Below are 17,856 nucleotides of genomic sequence, written 5' to 3' on the forward strand. Positions count from 1 at the left end.
GATTTTATTTTTTTAAATGTCAATATGTTCTGTAAAATGAAAATTGCCCGATTTATAAATATCATCTCAGAATTTAGATTTGAGTATAACTCATCCTTACCAAATTGTTTTATATGGTAAAGAATATCTCCTCTTTTAGACAAATATGCAGATTATATATAACCAATGTGAATTTTTTTTCTTTCTTTGAGAAGAGACTCTTAACATACACACATACTATACATTGATTAATTTGACTCAAAGTTAATAATCTTTTAGTTAATGACATTTAAGGATCAAATTAGTTGAAACTCAATCATTGACTAAATTAAATTGTATTTACCTCCTAGTTGAATTTCGGAATATCAGAATCTATTTTCCTAAAAAAAATACAGAGTTAATACCAAAAAAGTGTTATTTGACAACAGATGAACGATCAAATCAAAGACATAATCAATTACTACACTTTTTAAATTTACTTTTTAAATTTATTCAATAATCAATATATTTAATATGTAATGCAGATTAAATACATTAGTTACCGAACGAAAAACTTGTTATTGTTTATAAAAAAACTTGTTATCGTAAAATAATAATTCTTTAAATCATGCATTTATACTCTCTCTGTCTCAAAATATAAAAAAAAAAACTCATTTTCTTTGTTCTAAAATGTAATCAAACAAAACAAAATTTTTAGTCTTATATTTTTAAAAAATCATCTTTTTCAAAAAAAAAATTTGTTTACTCTCATGAAATTAAATGCAAATTACATTCAATTTTCTCTCTCTTACTTTTTCTCTTTAACCAATAGTTAATGAAAATTGTTTTTTCATCTTCCTATGAAGCTTATTCAAAAGAAAACACAAAAAATTATACTCAAAATTATGTTTTAGTTTTCTTTATAAGTGTGATTTGATTTATTTTTTCTTTCAATTTGGGAAGGAGGGAGTATACAATTACAGTGGATGGTAATAACACATCATTAATTAACGTAATAACACATCATTTTTCATTTATAAAAAAAATGCTAACAAGTGTCCTCGAACACTAGTTAAGGAATATTAGTCTTTCTCGTCACATTTTTTTTTGTCAAGTAATCCAGTGACTGAAGCTCACCCGTTTTAAATGTCAAGAGAAGTGGGTTGTTCGGGGTTCAAATCCCGGACCTTACATATATTATACATTATCTCTAAGAACTAACACCTTTCTCATCACATTTATAAGTAACAATTTCATTTTTAGATTAATTAAATAACTGATGTATCTAGACAATTATAGAGTCCAGATAGATAAGTTATATGAAACAAAAATCAATATTTACTTATAAATATGATAAATATGGAATATACCTTGACATAGGATAGTAATTAAATTCTTTAATTTTATTTAAAATTATATTAATTTGAGGCAATCATATGATATGGGTATTATGGGTATCACAAGCTTATAAAAACACATGCCCTTTTTATCCAAAGGACCACATAAATACGATTACACTATACTTTTACCCACACTCCGAATAAACCCCAAAACAAAAACAACAATATAAAACGAAAGAGTTGGAAGCAGAATTTGGATTCAGAATCTGAACAAGAAGCAACCAAACGAATACGAAACGAGAGAGACGATCACACATTTCTTCTTCAAAAGTGCGTTCCGTAAACACTATCTTCTCTCTCTCTTACTCACATTTTTTGCATTACGATTCATCACACGTTTCATGTTTCATCTAATTTATTTATTTATTATTAATTCTTTTTGTGCTTTTGTGTTTGTCTCAATGCTTTTGATTTATTGAAGAAATCATTGTTTCTTTAATAACTCCTTGTTTATTCTTGTTGTTGTGCTGTTGTAAATTTTTGTGTTTTTTACTCTTTGTCATCATCCTAGAACCTTCTATTCTATTATTATTTTGTGTTAATTAACAAATTTATGTGAGATTTTAGGTCGATAATCATTGGTTTGAGTTGATTAATCATGTGAATATAATAACTCAGATATTTGTATTTATATGATCGTTTCTGCACTTATTTTCGACCTTGGAGTATCTTATTAGCTGCTGTATTCAACTCCTGGAAGGGTATTTTTCCCTCTTTCTTTGTATTAAAATTCCGGGTTCGTATTAGATTTCTCATATATTGAGTTAGCAATTTCATTTATATGGTTGTTACATTATAAAAGTTCGAGTTTTGTTTATGCTTATTGCTCTGCTAGTTGTATTCGTTTAACTGCAGTTTAGATGTTTGTTTAATGTAGTTGAACATAGAAACCTGAATATTGATTTTGGGCTTGTTTGGTTTGGCTTATTTGAGCTTGTTTGCTGGCATAAGTTTTGTGAGACTGTTTGGGAGAATTTATGAAAACTGCTTATGACAATTTTAAAAAGCTTTTTTCAGCTTATTTTCATACGTTCTCTTGAATAGCTTATAAAAACAACTTATAGCATATGCAGAAACAATTTAACTTTAGTTTATAATTTGCTATAGAAATACATAAGTGCTTATCATGATAAGCGCTTGTGCTATAAGCTGCAAATAAGTTGTTAATCCAAACAGACCCTTGGTGCAAACATTGATTTTCCTTTTCATAATCCAAAAGAATTTTCATAAGGATGTCATTCTGTGTCTTGTTTTGTTTCTTTTCTCTAAGAAATGAAGTTTTCGCTACTAGGTAGTAGTTGCTATTGCTTTAAATTTCGATGTGTTCCCTTATAGTTATATAAGGACTGTGGATTTTCTTGATGTATTTGTTTTAGAGTTGTCATCCTCTATTTGCTCTGCTGTGCTTAACTTAGTTTTAAGGTATGCGTTGATTTGAACTTTGAAGTGTATTCATGAATCGTGATGTAGTGACCTTGTCGCCATGGTACTTTGTTCCATGCTTTTGTGAATAATGCATTGAAAGAGAAAAAAAATCTTTGTAACACGTTCATAAGCACTTTCTTGTACTTGTGGAAAATTTGTTTTAGTGTCTATTTGCAGTACAAATGAGTCTTTATTGGAGCTTGATAACCAATTGAATTGACTAGCTTAAACTATTCATGAAGAGGATAAGTTATCACAACATATAAGCACTTTCTTGTACTTGTGGAAAATTTGTTTTAGTGTCTATTTGCAGTACAAACGAGTCTTTATTGGAGCTTGATAACCAATTGAATTGACTAGCTTAAACTATTCATGAAGAGGATAAGTTATCACAACATATATAAATAATCGAAGAGAAGAGGTGTTTGGTAGTTTAAGAGAATTGGGGCTTTTTGGCATGTGGGAGGTTGCTGAGGGTCTGTAAGGGAAAAGTTTGCTTTGATTATAGAACAAAGGGCATCGAGGGTCTGCCCCTGATTACACACACACAAACTAATCCATTAACTAATTAAGTCTCTTAAATGCAGCAGAATAGACCTATGACCCCCAAAGCTTTGAATTTATGTTCTATAATAATCAAGAGGATTTTTCCTGATCGTTTATAATAAAATTATAGTTTGTATATCATATTGTCAGATATTGAGTTAACAATTTCATTTGCTTATACTATCTCCTCCCTCAGAGGGTTACTACATAATAAAGCTATTATGTAGTTGAACCGGGAATGAAATTGCAACTAGATGCTTTCTGATTTGATAGACTTTTAGTCACAATGTGGCCTGAGACTGAGAAGTTCTTAACGTCTAATATTCGGATAGGAATTTAATTTATGGCTTATGGTTTCATAGTCCTAATCATTTGCTATGTACTTCAATTGCATTTTTGATGTTTATTTTCTATAGTTGAGTATAGATACCCCAGTATCTAATTAATGCAAAAGAATGTATCATAGGTTTTCGTTTAGATAATCCAAAGAAGTTTCATATTTGTAGAGTGATGATTTCATTCTGTGCTTTCTTGTTATGTTTCTTTTCGCTGTCTTGCCAATTTTTTTTTTCTCTTGTATGTAGTAGTTGGAAATATTTTGCTTAAACGCTGATCATATAATTGTGTTAAAGTCTTACTTAGTTAGCTCTTCACACAAGTATGTCTGACACTTTTAATCTGAAAAAGTAGCGTTTTATTCATTCATATGAAAAGGTTTTATTTGACTCTGATTTTCTGGTCAAATTTCTCAAATTATTGCCTATGGTCAGATATTTTTAAAATGTTATCAGTAATTTATTTTGGTTATAGAACGCTGAAATGCTTGGTAATTTATTGAATTAGGCAAATTACATCACGTTGAAAATTTGTTGGTCATCCATTTCAGAGGTCTAAATGTTTTATAAAAACTACTGATGGTCTTAGATGTTGAATTGGATAGTGGTTGATGCAGCTCCTATTAGTGGAGTCATCAGAACTTCCTGTTTCTTTTTATTTATGGCTGATTTAATATTTTCTTGCTTCCATTTAATGCTTGGAACTGTCCAATTCTGTTTAATGGTTTATTAACAACTCAAGAAATATTTCATTTTATTAATTTATTGCAGATGGAAGCACAAAGCACTCACCATGGACAAATAATTGAAATCAGTGGAGAACTCCCTGATGTAGGAAGGAAAATTTGTGGGGAAGCACCATGTGAGTTCTCAGATGCAGGGTCCATTTCGAAGGATTCTGAAGAACGATCAACTTCTATGCGAAAGCTTTTCATAGCAGTGACCCTTTGCGTTATTTTCATGGCCGTTGAGGTAGTTGGTGGTATTAAGGCCAACAGTCTTGCAATATTGACTGATGCAGCACATTTGCTTTCAGATGTTGCAGCATTTGCCATCTCCTTATTTTCTATTTGGGCTGGAGGATGGGAACCAAATCCTCGTCAGTCGTTTGGATTTTTTCGAATAGAGATTCTTGGTGCTTTGGTTTCTATGCAATTAATATGGCTGCTTGCTGGGATTCTTGTATATGAAGCCATTGCCAGACTCATTGCAGGTCCTCAAGAAGTGGATGGTTTTTTAATGTTTGTAGTTGCTGCATTTGGTCTTGTGGTGAACATCATTATGGCTTTGGTATTGGGCCATGATCATGGCCATGGCCATGGACATGATCACGGCCACGGACATGATCATCATGGCCACAGCCATGGTATTTCAGTTTCTACCAAGCATACAGATGAGCATCATCACACACATGGTGATCAGACTCACCATCATGACGATGAAAAGCATTCGCATGATGAACACCACCATACTCATGATGATGCGCACCATCATGACCATGACCACAAAGAGGTTACTGAACCACTTCTTGGTGAATCAAAAGGCCGATCCGAGAAGAAGAAACGGAACATAAATGTACATGGGGCATATCTCCATGTACTTGGAGACTCTATCCAGAGTATTGGTGTAATGATTGGGGGAGCAATCATATGGTATAAACCTGAATGGAAAATAGTTGATTTGATTTGCACTCTAATCTTTTCTGTAATTGTCTTGGCCACAACTATCAACATGCTGAGAAACATTCTGGAAGTCTTGATGGAAAGCACACCACGCGAGATAGATGCTACTCAGCTTCAAAAGGGGCTATTGGAGATGGAAGAAGTAGTGGCTGTTCATGAGCTGCACATATGGGCCATTACAGTGGGGAAGGTATTGCTAGCTTGTCATGTTAAAGTCATTCCTGAAGCAGACGCTGATGTGATGCTGGACAAGGTCGTAGACTACATCAGGAGGGTTCATAACATTAGTCATGTAACTATTCAGATAGAACGCTAATTTTTCCTTTTGAATCCTTTTTTTGTTTAGTGATGATTTGATGGATGAATTTAGTTTAGACTATGGAACTCAACTTTCTTTACGACAATAAATATTATGTACACTACTTGTTGCTAGAAGTTTAAGATTGTTGATATGAGCATTGTCTATATTCATACCAAATTTTTTTGTCTGGGATATTATTGCGAACATGGGGAAGTTTGAACTTACAGGGAAATCTAATATGTAACCAACAATGTCATGTCATCAAAGTTAGTTGTAACAGAAGGAATGGACGATAAATGTGAGGAGAGGTGCATGATGTAAGGAGTGAGTATGAAAGATATTACATTATGAAGGCAAGAGAAGAAAGTTATGAAATGAATGAGTCAAATCCCTTTTTGATGTTTCTTTTGCTATTTTCCATTTTATTCTTCTCGAGAGTTCTGAGTTCTGTTTCTATTCTTCACGTGCTTTTAACTCCCTACTTTATCATACTTGCGGATTATTGTCTTTATTTAGGACTTCTAATACAAATCTATTATATAAAAGATCATTGTTTCATTGTGATATTTTAAGCAATGTTAATATAATTTCACAGTAGACCAGTTATCATAACGGTCCAACGCAGACTTTGATATATAAAAGAAAGGTTTTTGCTATTGTGTTTGGCTTTTCTCCATTTTTTTTTTTTTTTTGTTAACTTCAGGTTCTTTGAGAAAAGGGGCTCTATTAACTCGAAGTTCGATTGTGAAATAAGTAAAGTCTGACAAAAAGATTATATTTTCTTTTTGTGGAAAGCCATATTTTAACGTCTTAAACATGCTTGTAAAAAATCATAAAAGAATTCAACCTCCAAGTCACTTTATTGGACTTATCGTATATTTAAAGGTCAAAAATAAGAAAGAAAAAGAAAACTCAAATTACAATGATATAATACATACTTTTATCTTTACAAAGTCATTTTTAAGACTTACGCATTACGAAGACAATTTGAACAATTAACCCAAATATAAAATAAGGTTGCGGAAAAGTTTGCATGTTTTGTTTGCACAACTTGTGCTATAGTATTAAGGAAATTATCTTTGCTCTTTAAAAAAAAAAGTTGCAGAAGAGTGTGCAATTGTGAATAGGACATACCGTTGAATTTAAAAATGTGATTGCATTGGCATTGCTGCCAAATGCTCAAAGTTAATTGCATACTTGACTTGTTATTCTTTCTTGCTCAAAAAGTTTTTGATAATTTATTTATAAACTGGAGATTGATCGAATTTTACTTCATTTCAATTCGAACAATTGATACATACCTTTTTATTCTTTAAAATAGTTCACTTTCAAAAATAGAGAATTCAAACTCTGAAAATTTCAAACACTGAAATGTTCATGTAACAATTAAATATTTTTCACTAAAACGCGTTTTAAGGCAAATTCCTGTGTAATAACACACACATATAAAATTATTAAGATATATAAGCTAGCAAGGCACCACCTTTTTTTTTCATTGGACTAAAACATCAAGTTTTCTCTAATAATTTAAGCTAGTTTAAAATAAAGGATAGTTCGGTAAAATTCAATTTACTTTTCAAAAAAAAAATTAAACTATATTATCTTTTTTTTTTTGACAAAATTAAACTATTTTATCTTTTTCCTAAGATTTCACAACAGTTTCGTCAATATTCAATCGAATCAAATGACACTAGAATCACCACAAAAAAACGACACTAGAATAAAAATAGTGTCAAGTAATAAAAAAAATAGAATCAAACATAGAAGATTTCAAGGCATAATATGAATTGAAATCTCGAATTTTAAACAAAAATGAAATTCTGTAGTGATTAAATAGTTATAGATGAAATTCTATAGTGATTAAATAGTTATAGATTTACAAGGGAATTTACAAAGATAATTTGTTAAAATATGTATCAAATAAAAAGTTATTGAGATAATATTATCTAAATGTAACATAGATCTAATATATGGACCTCTCAAATAAAGATAGATATCTATATTTCAAAAAAAATAAAGATAGATATTTACTCTTTTTAATAAAAAAATATTATAATAATAAAAAATAAAAATAAATATTTTATTAAAAATAATAATTGAAAAGAAACATTTTGTTAAAATTGACTGAAAATAGGAGACTGCATGGTTGGATCGGGTCCATATTAAATAGTTATGTTACACTAATTCTTAGTAAATGAAATCTATCCCTTCAAAATAAAAAGTAAATGAAATCTATTTTATAGATTGATACTTGTAACATACTCTCCCATAATTATTAGTATTTGTTTATTGATCACTAGAACGAATCCTAGTGCCTCACCACTATAAATATGTGTTTCTCATCTTCACTAACAAACAAACTTCACAACTAAATATTGAATGCCACATCTTCCATTCACTAACTTTGTTCCACATTTTTCACTATAATATAGTCTATTTAAATCTCATCTATTATCCAATTTCAGTTATGGCAGCTACAGTTGTGGTGGTTATCATTCTAGGTATGAAGGATTTTAAACTATGAAATTTTCTTTTAAGCATAACTGCGTCAGAGATATCTTTAAATCATTTATCTTAAAATTAATTTAAAAGACATATGATGCAGTTTTTCCTTCATTTTATTATGTTTTAATTTTTTCATCTTTTGTCCTATAATAGTTTTCTTCTTGTTTAAGTCACAGTATTTATGTTTCTGATTGATGCAGTTATCGTTCTTATATTGTTAAGTGTTTTGACATGGTTACTACCAAATTGTCGAAAAACATTTAAGATTGGTCGTGGATCAGCTACTCACCCACAATTTATCACAGTCACTATGGGAAAATTTCTAGAGGATATAGAAAAGGAGAAACAAGTTAGATTCACTGATCAACAACTAAGAATTGCGACCGATAACTTTTCCTATTTGTTGGGAACCGGAGGTTTTGGAGCAGTTTATAAAGGAAGCTTCAGTAATGGAATCATGATAGCTGTTAAGGTTCTTCATGGGAGTTCTGGTAAGAGAAATGATCAACAATTTATGGCAGAAGTAGGTACTATTGGTAAAATTCATCACTTTAATCTTGTTAGACTATATGGATTTTGCTTTGAAAGAAACTTGATAGCACTCGTTTATGAATATATGGGAAATGGATCTCTTGACAAGTTTTTGTTTCAAGAGAACACAATTTTAGGGTTTGAAAAGCTTCAAGAGATTGCAATTGGGACAGCAAAAGGCATTGCTTACTTGCATGAAGAGTGTCAACAAAGAATAATCCATTATGATATAAAACCAGGAAATATTCTCTTAGATAAGAATTTCAACCCTAAAGTTGCTGATTTTGGTTTAGCCAAACTTTGCAATAGAGAAAATACTCACATAACGATGACCGGAGGAAGAGGAACGCCTGGTTATGCCGCACCTGAACTTTGGATGCCATTTCCTGTCACTCACAAGTGCGACGTTTATAGTTTTGGTATACTACTATTTGAAATTATAGGTAGGAGAAAAAACCATGATGTAAACCTTTCAGAAAGTCAAGAATGGTTTCCAATGTGGGTTTGGAAAAAATTTGATGCTGAAAAGTTGGAGGAGTTAGTAGCAGCTTGTGGGATAGAGAAGCAAAATATAGAGATTGTAGAGAGAATGGTTAAGGTAGCTTTGGCATGTGTTCAATATAGGCCAGAATCAAGACCTATAATGAGTCTTGTGGTACAAATGTTGGAAGGTTTAGTTGAAATTCCAAAGCCTTTGAATCCTTTTCAATATATGATTGATGGAACCTTTTCTTCTCTTCCAATGCCAATATCACAGATCAATACTGATACAAGTATTGGTTCTGGCTCTTCTGCGATCGTAACTGAATCTAGTGTTGAAGGTGTTACTCCTGTAATGACGAAGTACCAAGTCGAATCAGCATCTCGCTAAAATGTATTATAAATAAACACTGTCAAATTGTACCCTATATCATTAGTTTTAACTTCATCTTAATTGGTTAAAGTGTCGAATTATCTATAATTATTTGTTTGTGTACGTCCTAGAGATTAATGTATATATTTTTTTTTTAATTTACATTTGTATGACAGCGTTGATTTATATGAGGTATTATACAGTTTATTTATATAAAGTAAGCCGTGTATTGTAATTCTAGGAACCATGATTTGTTTTCCTTGCTTGATGAAGAGTTTGAGAAAGGGAGAGGGTTTACAAGGTAGATGTTGAATTAGACATTAGGAATAGGCGGATCTAGCTCATGGCTATGTGTGGCTATAGCCACACAAGAATTTTAAAAACTAAAAAAATAATTGAAATTTTTTCTTTAGCGACCAAATTTTCATTTGCTAAGGTATGAAAAACGGTCGCTAATATGTTTAGCTATAGAAATAGTGACTGAAAATTTCATTGCTAAAGTAAAAATTGGTCTCTAATACGTTAAACGACAAATATAGTGATCGAAAAGTCATTCGCTAAAGTAAAAAATATTAAAAATCGATCATTATTTTGATTGCTACTTATTTAGCGATACTTAAAACATATTCAAATGGCAGTGCTACTGTCAAAAAAAAAAATCACAAAAAAAAAAAAATCTTTTGTTTTTTTGGTTTGTTTATGTTATTATATGATATTAGATACATGTTTATTAATTAGTTTAGTAATTGTATGTTGTTTATTTATAAATAAGGATGAGGATGCGGGTGATGATCCGGGTTATCGAAAATCTAGAGTTGTCGATTCCATTAAGGCTGAAGCTCCCGCTAAGGTCGAAGCTTCCGTTAAAGTTGAGGCTTCAAGCGTCAATTCCGATGTGTGGAAACTTCGTGGACACGGCTCATTTCTTTTCGACCCGAGACGCATGGAAAGATAAAGACGAATTGCTCGGTTGGGTCCGTCGACAAGCAAATAGGGATGGATTTACGGTTATCATTAGAAGATCTTGTGAAGGTAGAAATGCTATGTTGGAGTTGGTTTGTGAACGGAGCTGCGAGCACAAAGTACCGAAGACAAAAGTGAAGCATGAAGCAACGGGATCAAGAAAATGTGGATGTTTGTTCAAGATGCGTGGATATGTCGTTAGGGAAGACAATGCTTGGAAATTGGCTATTCTTAATGGCGTTCACAACCATGAGATGGTGCCGTATGTAGCTGGGCACCTTCTTGCCAGAAGATTAACGGAGGACGACAAGAAGATTGTACATGACTTAACCGATTCTTCGGTGAAACCAAAAAATATTTTGACAAATTTGAAGAAGAAAAGGAAAGAGTCCATGACAAATATCAAGCAAGTCTACAATGAACGTCATAAATTCAAAAAGGCAAAAAGGGGTGACTTGACGGAGATGCAATATCTAATCTCAAAGTTGGAAGAGAATGGATATGTTTATTACATAAGAGAAAAAAAAAAGGAAAGTCAAATCGTTCAAGACATATTTTGGACTCATCCAACATCGGTAAAGTTGTTTAACAATTTTCCGACTGTTTTGATAATGGACTCCACGTACAAAACCAACTTGTATAGGATGCCATTGTTTGAAATAGTTGGAGTCACCTCAACCTATTTGACATATTCGGTTGGTTTTGCATTTATGACGTTGGAGAAGGAGGATAACTTTACTTGGGCTTTGCAAATGTTGCTTAAACTTCTTGGACCAAATAGTGATATGCCTAAGGTGGTAGTGACCGACAGGGACACGGGTATGATGAATGCCGTAGCAAATGTTCTCCCCGGTAGTAGTGCAATACTTTGTTATTTCCATGTTGGGAAAAATGTTAGATCAAGAATCATCACTGATTGTAAAGTTAAACAAAATGTTGTTGTGGTGGATGGGCAAAAGAAGATTGTCGACGAGGAGAAGCATAGTAAGTTAGTTGATACCATATTTGATGCATGGGAAAAATTGGTTGAATCTCCTACTCAAGAGTTATATGCGGGTAATCTATTGGAATTCCAAGATGCTTGTAAGGATTATCCAAAGTTTCTTGTCTATGTTCAAGAAACCATTTTGAAGCCTTTAAAGGACAAACTAGTGAGGGCATGGATGGACCTTGTGTTACAGCTTGGGTGCAGGACCACGAATAGAGTTGAAGTAGCTCATGGTGTGGTGAAGGAATACTTGCCCACCTCCAAGGGTGATTTGGGTACTTGTTGGCAAAAAATAGATGAGATGTTGGCAAACCAATTTGGGGAGATACAATCATCGTTTGGTAGGAGCGTTACGGTCTTGGAAAATCGGTACAAAATGTCACTTTGTACTCCGGGTTGGGTGGTCGCGTGTCTAGACAAGCCATGAACTTTATTTTTGTAAAAGAAGAGCGTCCAAGGAAAACCTTGTGGATCGAGAAGAAAACTTGCGGTTGTGTTCAAAGGACGTCGTATGGCCTACCTTGTGCATGCTTCATTGCTATGAAAATCCATCACAACAAGCCCATTTGAATGGATGAGATGCACCCGCAATGACATAAGTTGTATATGGGTGAGGAAGAAAGTAATGAAGATTTGTTTTCGGTCGCGGAGGAGTGGCGTGGTATTCAAGAACGTCTCGAAAAGTTCCGTTCCAAATGAAACTAGAAATCAAAGAGGGTTTGCGGTTGTTAGCGTTTTCGGGGACCAAATTGGTGTCACCACCTCCAAGGAAGGTGCCAACCAAAGGAGCTCTCAAAAAAATCAAAACAACATGTAGGATCCCATATTTGTGGGAGACTATTGATTCTCAACATCCGGAAAGTCAATCTTCACCACGAAAAAAATCTTCACAACCTAAAAAAAAAAAGGTGCTCGCATTGGCATTTCTCCGGTTCCGATTCCTAAGCCTATCTCGGTTTCAAGAAATTATGATCCATCGAGTCCTATGTAATACATGCCAAAATTCATGAGACCATACATTGAGAGAATTGTGGATGTTATTGGTGATGGACATTGTGGGTTTAGGGCTATAGCCGAATCCGTGGGTTTGACGGAAGAAAGTCATGTTATGGTGTGGAGAGCACTTATTAAAGAGTTAAAAGAGCATATGAGCAAATACATCGAGATATATGTGAGCGAGACCCGCTACAACTACATCTTGGATGGATTGTATCCTCCTAAAAATCCTAGTGGTTTTGCACCTCCCGACAAATGGTTGACATTGCTGGATATGGGACACATCGTTGCAACATGATTTGCCTTGGTCTAATCCCAAATCATTTTGTCCTTCTTTCATTGAAAGATGGTTGCCCACTACCTCCAACATCCACGGAGTGGAAGCTACACAGGAGCGAAGAGGCGGCAACATGGGAGGATGAATTCTTGGATCGACACGATCGTTTCCGAACACTCATGGACATTGAGCTAAAAGAGAGACCGGTTCCACTAAAAAAGCCAACAAATCAAGACAATCCAATTATGGTTGAGGACACTCTGGTTAAAGCAAACTCCGAATTTGAAGATGTTCTGGAACATTTAGATGATTTTCTTTTATTAGATGAAATATGACAATTTTTGGTCGGTGTTAATCCGTTTTTTGGTCGATACGCGCTGTCATATTTTTTGGGTGATATGTAACTAACCTTTAACTAATTTTATATATATATATATATATATATATATATATATATATATATATATTTGAGTTTCACATTTATTAGTAATTAATGTACATTACGTGTAATGTGTTGCATAACGTGGAAAATTAGACGAATTTCAAACAATTGTGAAACGTTAACGCATTATCGGTTTTGTGTAATGTTACCGAATAATTGATAAACTATGAAATGTTGATGTTTGTGAATGTTGGATGTTGTTGTTTCGGTTTGATTTCCTCCGGAATTGCCGTTTGAAATTATAGGTAAAACAGGACAATTTTCCTAGAAAAACCTGTGTATATTGAACTGGTTCTGTTAACTGGTGTGAACGGCAGTTAACTGCCGCTGGTGGCCAGCGGTTGTTAATTGTCGGCGTATTACTGAGCGGCTGTTAACTGCCACTGAGGGCAATTATATAATTTACTTGTGTCATTGTGAAGTTTTCTATGTCAGAAAAGCAATTTTCATTGGATTATAAGGAGATTGGGAGATCTTCTAAAAACAAACACAGAATTGAGTTGACACCACTTCTTTGCTAAAAACTTTAGAAAATTGCTCTAGGCACCCCTCCAATTACTCACATGCCCCTCAAATTGTCTAAAATGCTCATGTTTTATAGCATCGGTAGTTACGGGCTGATACTATTAGGCTTTAGTCTCTGATCCTCTTGATTGTTAGTATTATGAATCAAAGGATTCCGTGGTTCTAGTTCAAATGCAATGGAAAGATAGATTGTGTAATTCTCTCTAGGAGTCATCACTAAGAAACAATTGTATAAAAGATGATTGAAATGATACATGAGTGTTCCTATATATAGAGTTTAGTTGAGTAACTAACTCTTAACCAAACTTTTCAAACACTCTAACCAACTATAGTGTAATAGTTAGTATTCAATCCAATATCAGGAGATACGATCTGATGGGTCTTAAGAGAGAGAGATTATAATGACTGAATTGATAGAAGGTAGCATCACACTATGTAAATAAAATATGTAAACATTGAAACATTCAAAACATCAAGTTAATATCATTCAAAATATTCAAATTAAAATCATTTTGATAAACCAATAGTTTGCGTCCATTACTAAAATGTTCAAACATTATGATAAACAATGATAATTTTAAACAATATGTGTTTAATGTCGATAAATTAAAATACCAATATACAACGTGACATGAAAACATCAAAATATATAAATAAAATTCTAACTACTTAGTCACTCGCTCTGAAATTCCGCGGTCCTCCCTCCATGCCTCAATCAATATTGGATGGCAAGCTCTATCAAAATATGTGCTACATTCAAAGTTATGTATTTAACCCTCTTACAGATCTACAAAGCATCTAGAGTGTCATTTGCATTATCCTACTCTATCAAAACCTCTCTATTTGCTTGCCTTGACGGATCATTCTCTACATGTGGAAATATCAAGGGATGAGAGACCATGCAGAACCAGGAAATATAACTAGGATCAACTTGCCAGTTGGTCTCCACATATGGACCATGCATTTCATCATGTGCAACATGTAACAAGTAATCTTTGAATACCTTATTTCAGAAAAACAAAGTACTCGTCACAGTGTTATCAACACGGTTGCCACTATGGTCATGGTTGACTATTGTGTGCTTGTAAATGGTGCAAAAGTGGGACCGATAGTACCAGGGAGAGGACTACAGAAAGGTGACACCCCTCTCACTTCGAAGACTTTAAAGCAGAAGCTTGATGGATTATGGTCGCATCTGCAGAGCTGGTCCGTGACTCCGCTAGGTAAAGGGTAGTTTGATTTCAACTTTCAGTCTATGGAAGATATGAAAAAAGTTTGGGCTTTGGGTGTTATTAATTTGAAACCAGGAATGCTAAAATTCTTCTGTCGGTCCACAGACTTTAAACCAGGAATGCTGAAATATTTCGCTTAATGCGTCTTCCGCAGGAATATTGGAGGAAAACCACGCTCTTTGAAATTGCTTCAGGTATTGGCACTCCCCTCTCCATTGATAGGGCTACACAGTCGTGTCTCTTTGGTCACTTTGCTCGCATTTTGATAGATGTTGATTTGTCTGATACCCTTTTTGAGTTTGTGATTGTGGAAAGGGATGGATATGCGTTCCTGGTTGTTGTTGAATATGAGAGGGAACCTGACTTTTGCTCCCATTGCAAGATGATAGGACATTCCATTCAGCACTGCAGCCGTATTAATTCTGCAAAATCTCAATTCAAACCTGTTAACCAGACCAAAAATCCCACGCATCAATCTTCACAATGGTTTGGCCTCCAAACATGTGACAACTGAGATAGACTCCCTTCAATCTAAAAATAAGGTTGTTGCTCCTCCTTTAGGCACACCGTCACAGGTCCCAGTTAGGGCCTTTGAGACAACCTTGTTGCACCATGATCAAGGTGATACTGCAAAGTTTCCAAACTCCTTGGATGTTGAACTGATTGAGGGGGAAGAAGATCCACTGACATTGTGTAACTCTTTTGATCTACTCACTACTATGGGGGTTGTCCAAACTAGGAAGACCCTTTTACCAGACCTGAATATCAATGATTCCAATGCAGGGTAGTTGGCTGCTATGCAATTGGAAGTTTTGGATACTCCTATAGAAACTGTTAGAGTTGTGGATGCAGACAGGTTAAAGGCTTGGGTGGATACTCCAGTGCTTACTCCTATGCCGCAACCTATAACTACCAGCTATGCTAATTTGACAACTGACAAGCTCTCTTCAAGCCAAACCTTGGTTCTTGCTTCCAAATCCTCCTTCCATTCTGCTGCAGCCTTAAAGAGTGTGTAGATTCTTTCCAAATTTTGGGGGGATAAGGTAGATGAAGTAGAAGAGGTGATAGAGGACACTGTTAGCCATGACAAGAGGCTTGAGATGGCAGACTATCCAAGTCTATCTGAGAGCACTAAGACAGAGAAAAAGAAGAAGAAGCATGTGAACAAAGTGATGCCTTCTAGCTTTAACTCAGCTGGAATGAGGACCCGTGCCCAAAAGGGTACTTCCAAAGCCGCCTTGGCAGATACAGAATAGTTGGTCCTATTGCATTAGAATAGTTGGGAATGTCAATACTTCTGTTCATATTTTCATAGAGAGGGCAGTTTTTTAGCTATTGTTTGGCCAAAAATGGTCATAATTTGATTAGTTCTCTGTACTATGGTTGTCTTTGACACCTGTTTCTTTAGCTTTTTTCCTTTCTTGGGATCGTTCCGGTCTTTCTTTTCATAAGTTTTACTCTTTGTATCTCTGTTGTATTGGTTGAGGCCTCTCCTATCTTTTATATTCTTTTGCTTTGATCAAAAAATAAATGAATAAGACAAGTTTATGGGAAGGGGTCTCTACATGGGGTCTGAATTTGTACTGAAACACCAATTATTCCGTTTATTATTTACAGATGACTTATTTCTTTTCTTTAGAGCATCCATCACATAAGCTCTTGTAATGAAAAATATTTTTTCAACTTATGATGCAGCCTCGGGCCAAGCTATCACCTCCAAAAATCAGAAATATTTTGCAACAAAAATACTTCAGCTAAGGTAGGAGACTTAGTAGCTAAATTTGTTAGGGGTGTGTCAAGTATTAGGAACTATTAAATATTTTAGGAGCAAAAAAGGAAACATTCCAATTTGTTAAGAATCGTATTTTTTGAATAAAATAAATTCTTGGAGTAGTAAATGCCTATCCCAAGCAGGTAGAGAAGTATTTATCAAGTTTGTTCTTCAATCCATCCTGTCAAATGTAATGAGCATTTTCCTGTTATCGAATTCATTGATTAAGGAGATTGAGAATATGCTTAACGCATTTTGGTGGGGGCATGGTAAAGGCAGTACTAGAGATATGCATTGGCTTTCCTGGTTCCAAAAGAATATGGCGGCATGGGGTTTAAAATTATTAGAGCATTCAAAATGGCAATGGTTAGAAAACACGCGTGGAAGCTTATCACAACACCAGATGCCCTAATCACTAGACTACTCAAAGCTAAATACTTTCCTACTAGTCATGGGCTCAACCGAGGCTGGGTATGGAGAAGCTTATGGAACACAAAGTCAGTTATTCATAATGTCTTTCATTGGAGCATAAGTCATCGGCAAATATTTTTGTGTGGGACCATCATTGATTTATCAGAGCTATGCTATCTGATGCAACCAACTTTGATGCATCTAGTGTTGGAAGGGCTCATAGTTTCCAACTTATTCGAACCAGTCATCAAACAGTGGCATTATGAAAACATCAATGTCATGTTCAATGATGTCTCAACATATTTCAAGGACGCCTCATGTTCATTTTTGTTCAACAAGTTATAGTGGTCTGGAAGCTTATGAAAGATGGGAAGTATTCCGTTTGAAGCGTGTATCTTAATAACACAAGGGTTGGCATGTATGTGTATCAGAGATGATCAAGGGGATTATACCTTGGCTTGTATAGAGTGGTACTCTCCTATTTTGGAGGTTGATACATGGGAAGCTCTTGGGCTCCTACATGAAATGGGCGACGAACTTACAACTGGTTGATATGGACTATGAAGTGGACTCAAAGAATGATTTGGATAGTATTTATGGCGGTAAAGATAGGGTCTCCGATTTTGGTGCAATAATAAATGACCGTAAGGGATTGTTAGGTGTAGAACTTGCAAACATAAATATATAGTTTATTAGGAGACAGACCAATGAAGTT

General features: G+C 34.2%; 2 protein-coding genes and 1 pseudogene across 4 annotated transcripts; all 3 read left to right on the forward strand.

Moving 5' to 3' along the window:
* The first annotated feature begins 1,489 nt into the window (after positions 1-1,489).
* LOC146945681 (metal tolerance protein 1-like) lies at positions 1,490-5,781 on the forward strand. Of its 3 annotated transcripts, none has more exons than XM_085743981.1 (2): positions 1,490-2,059; positions 4,436-5,781. In XM_085743981.1, the coding sequence occupies exon 2, from the start codon at positions 4,436-4,438 to the stop codon at positions 5,660-5,662; it is 1,227 nt and encodes a 408-aa protein (XP_085600107.1). In that variant the 5' UTR covers positions 1,490-2,059; the 3' UTR covers positions 5,663-5,781. The 3 variants fall into 3 exon arrangements, with proteins under 3 accessions (XP_085600107.1, XP_085600105.1, XP_085600106.1); XM_085743979.1 differs by having other exon boundaries at positions 1,490-1,628; XM_085743980.1 differs by having other exon boundaries at positions 2,016-2,094.
* A 2,225-nt stretch (positions 5,782-8,006) lies between these two features.
* LOC146945682 (rust resistance kinase Lr10-like) lies at positions 8,007-9,753 on the forward strand. Its single transcript, XM_085743982.1, has 2 exons — positions 8,007-8,148; positions 8,353-9,753. Exons 1-2 carry the CDS (start codon positions 8,115-8,117, stop codon positions 9,552-9,554), a joined length of 1,236 nt encoding a protein of 411 aa, XP_085600108.1. The 5' UTR covers positions 8,007-8,114; the 3' UTR covers positions 9,555-9,753.
* A 414-nt stretch (positions 9,754-10,167) lies between these two features.
* Positions 10,168-13,095, forward strand: LOC146945683 (uncharacterized; annotated as a pseudogene).
* The last annotated feature ends 4,761 nt before the right edge of the window (positions 13,096-17,856 follow it).

Source organism: Medicago sativa, chromosome 2, assembly GCF_051527215.1.
Source record: "Medicago sativa cultivar Bolivia chromosome 2, Bolivia_mono, whole genome shotgun sequence".
NCBI lineage: Eukaryota > Viridiplantae > Streptophyta > Magnoliopsida > Fabales > Fabaceae > Medicago > Medicago sativa.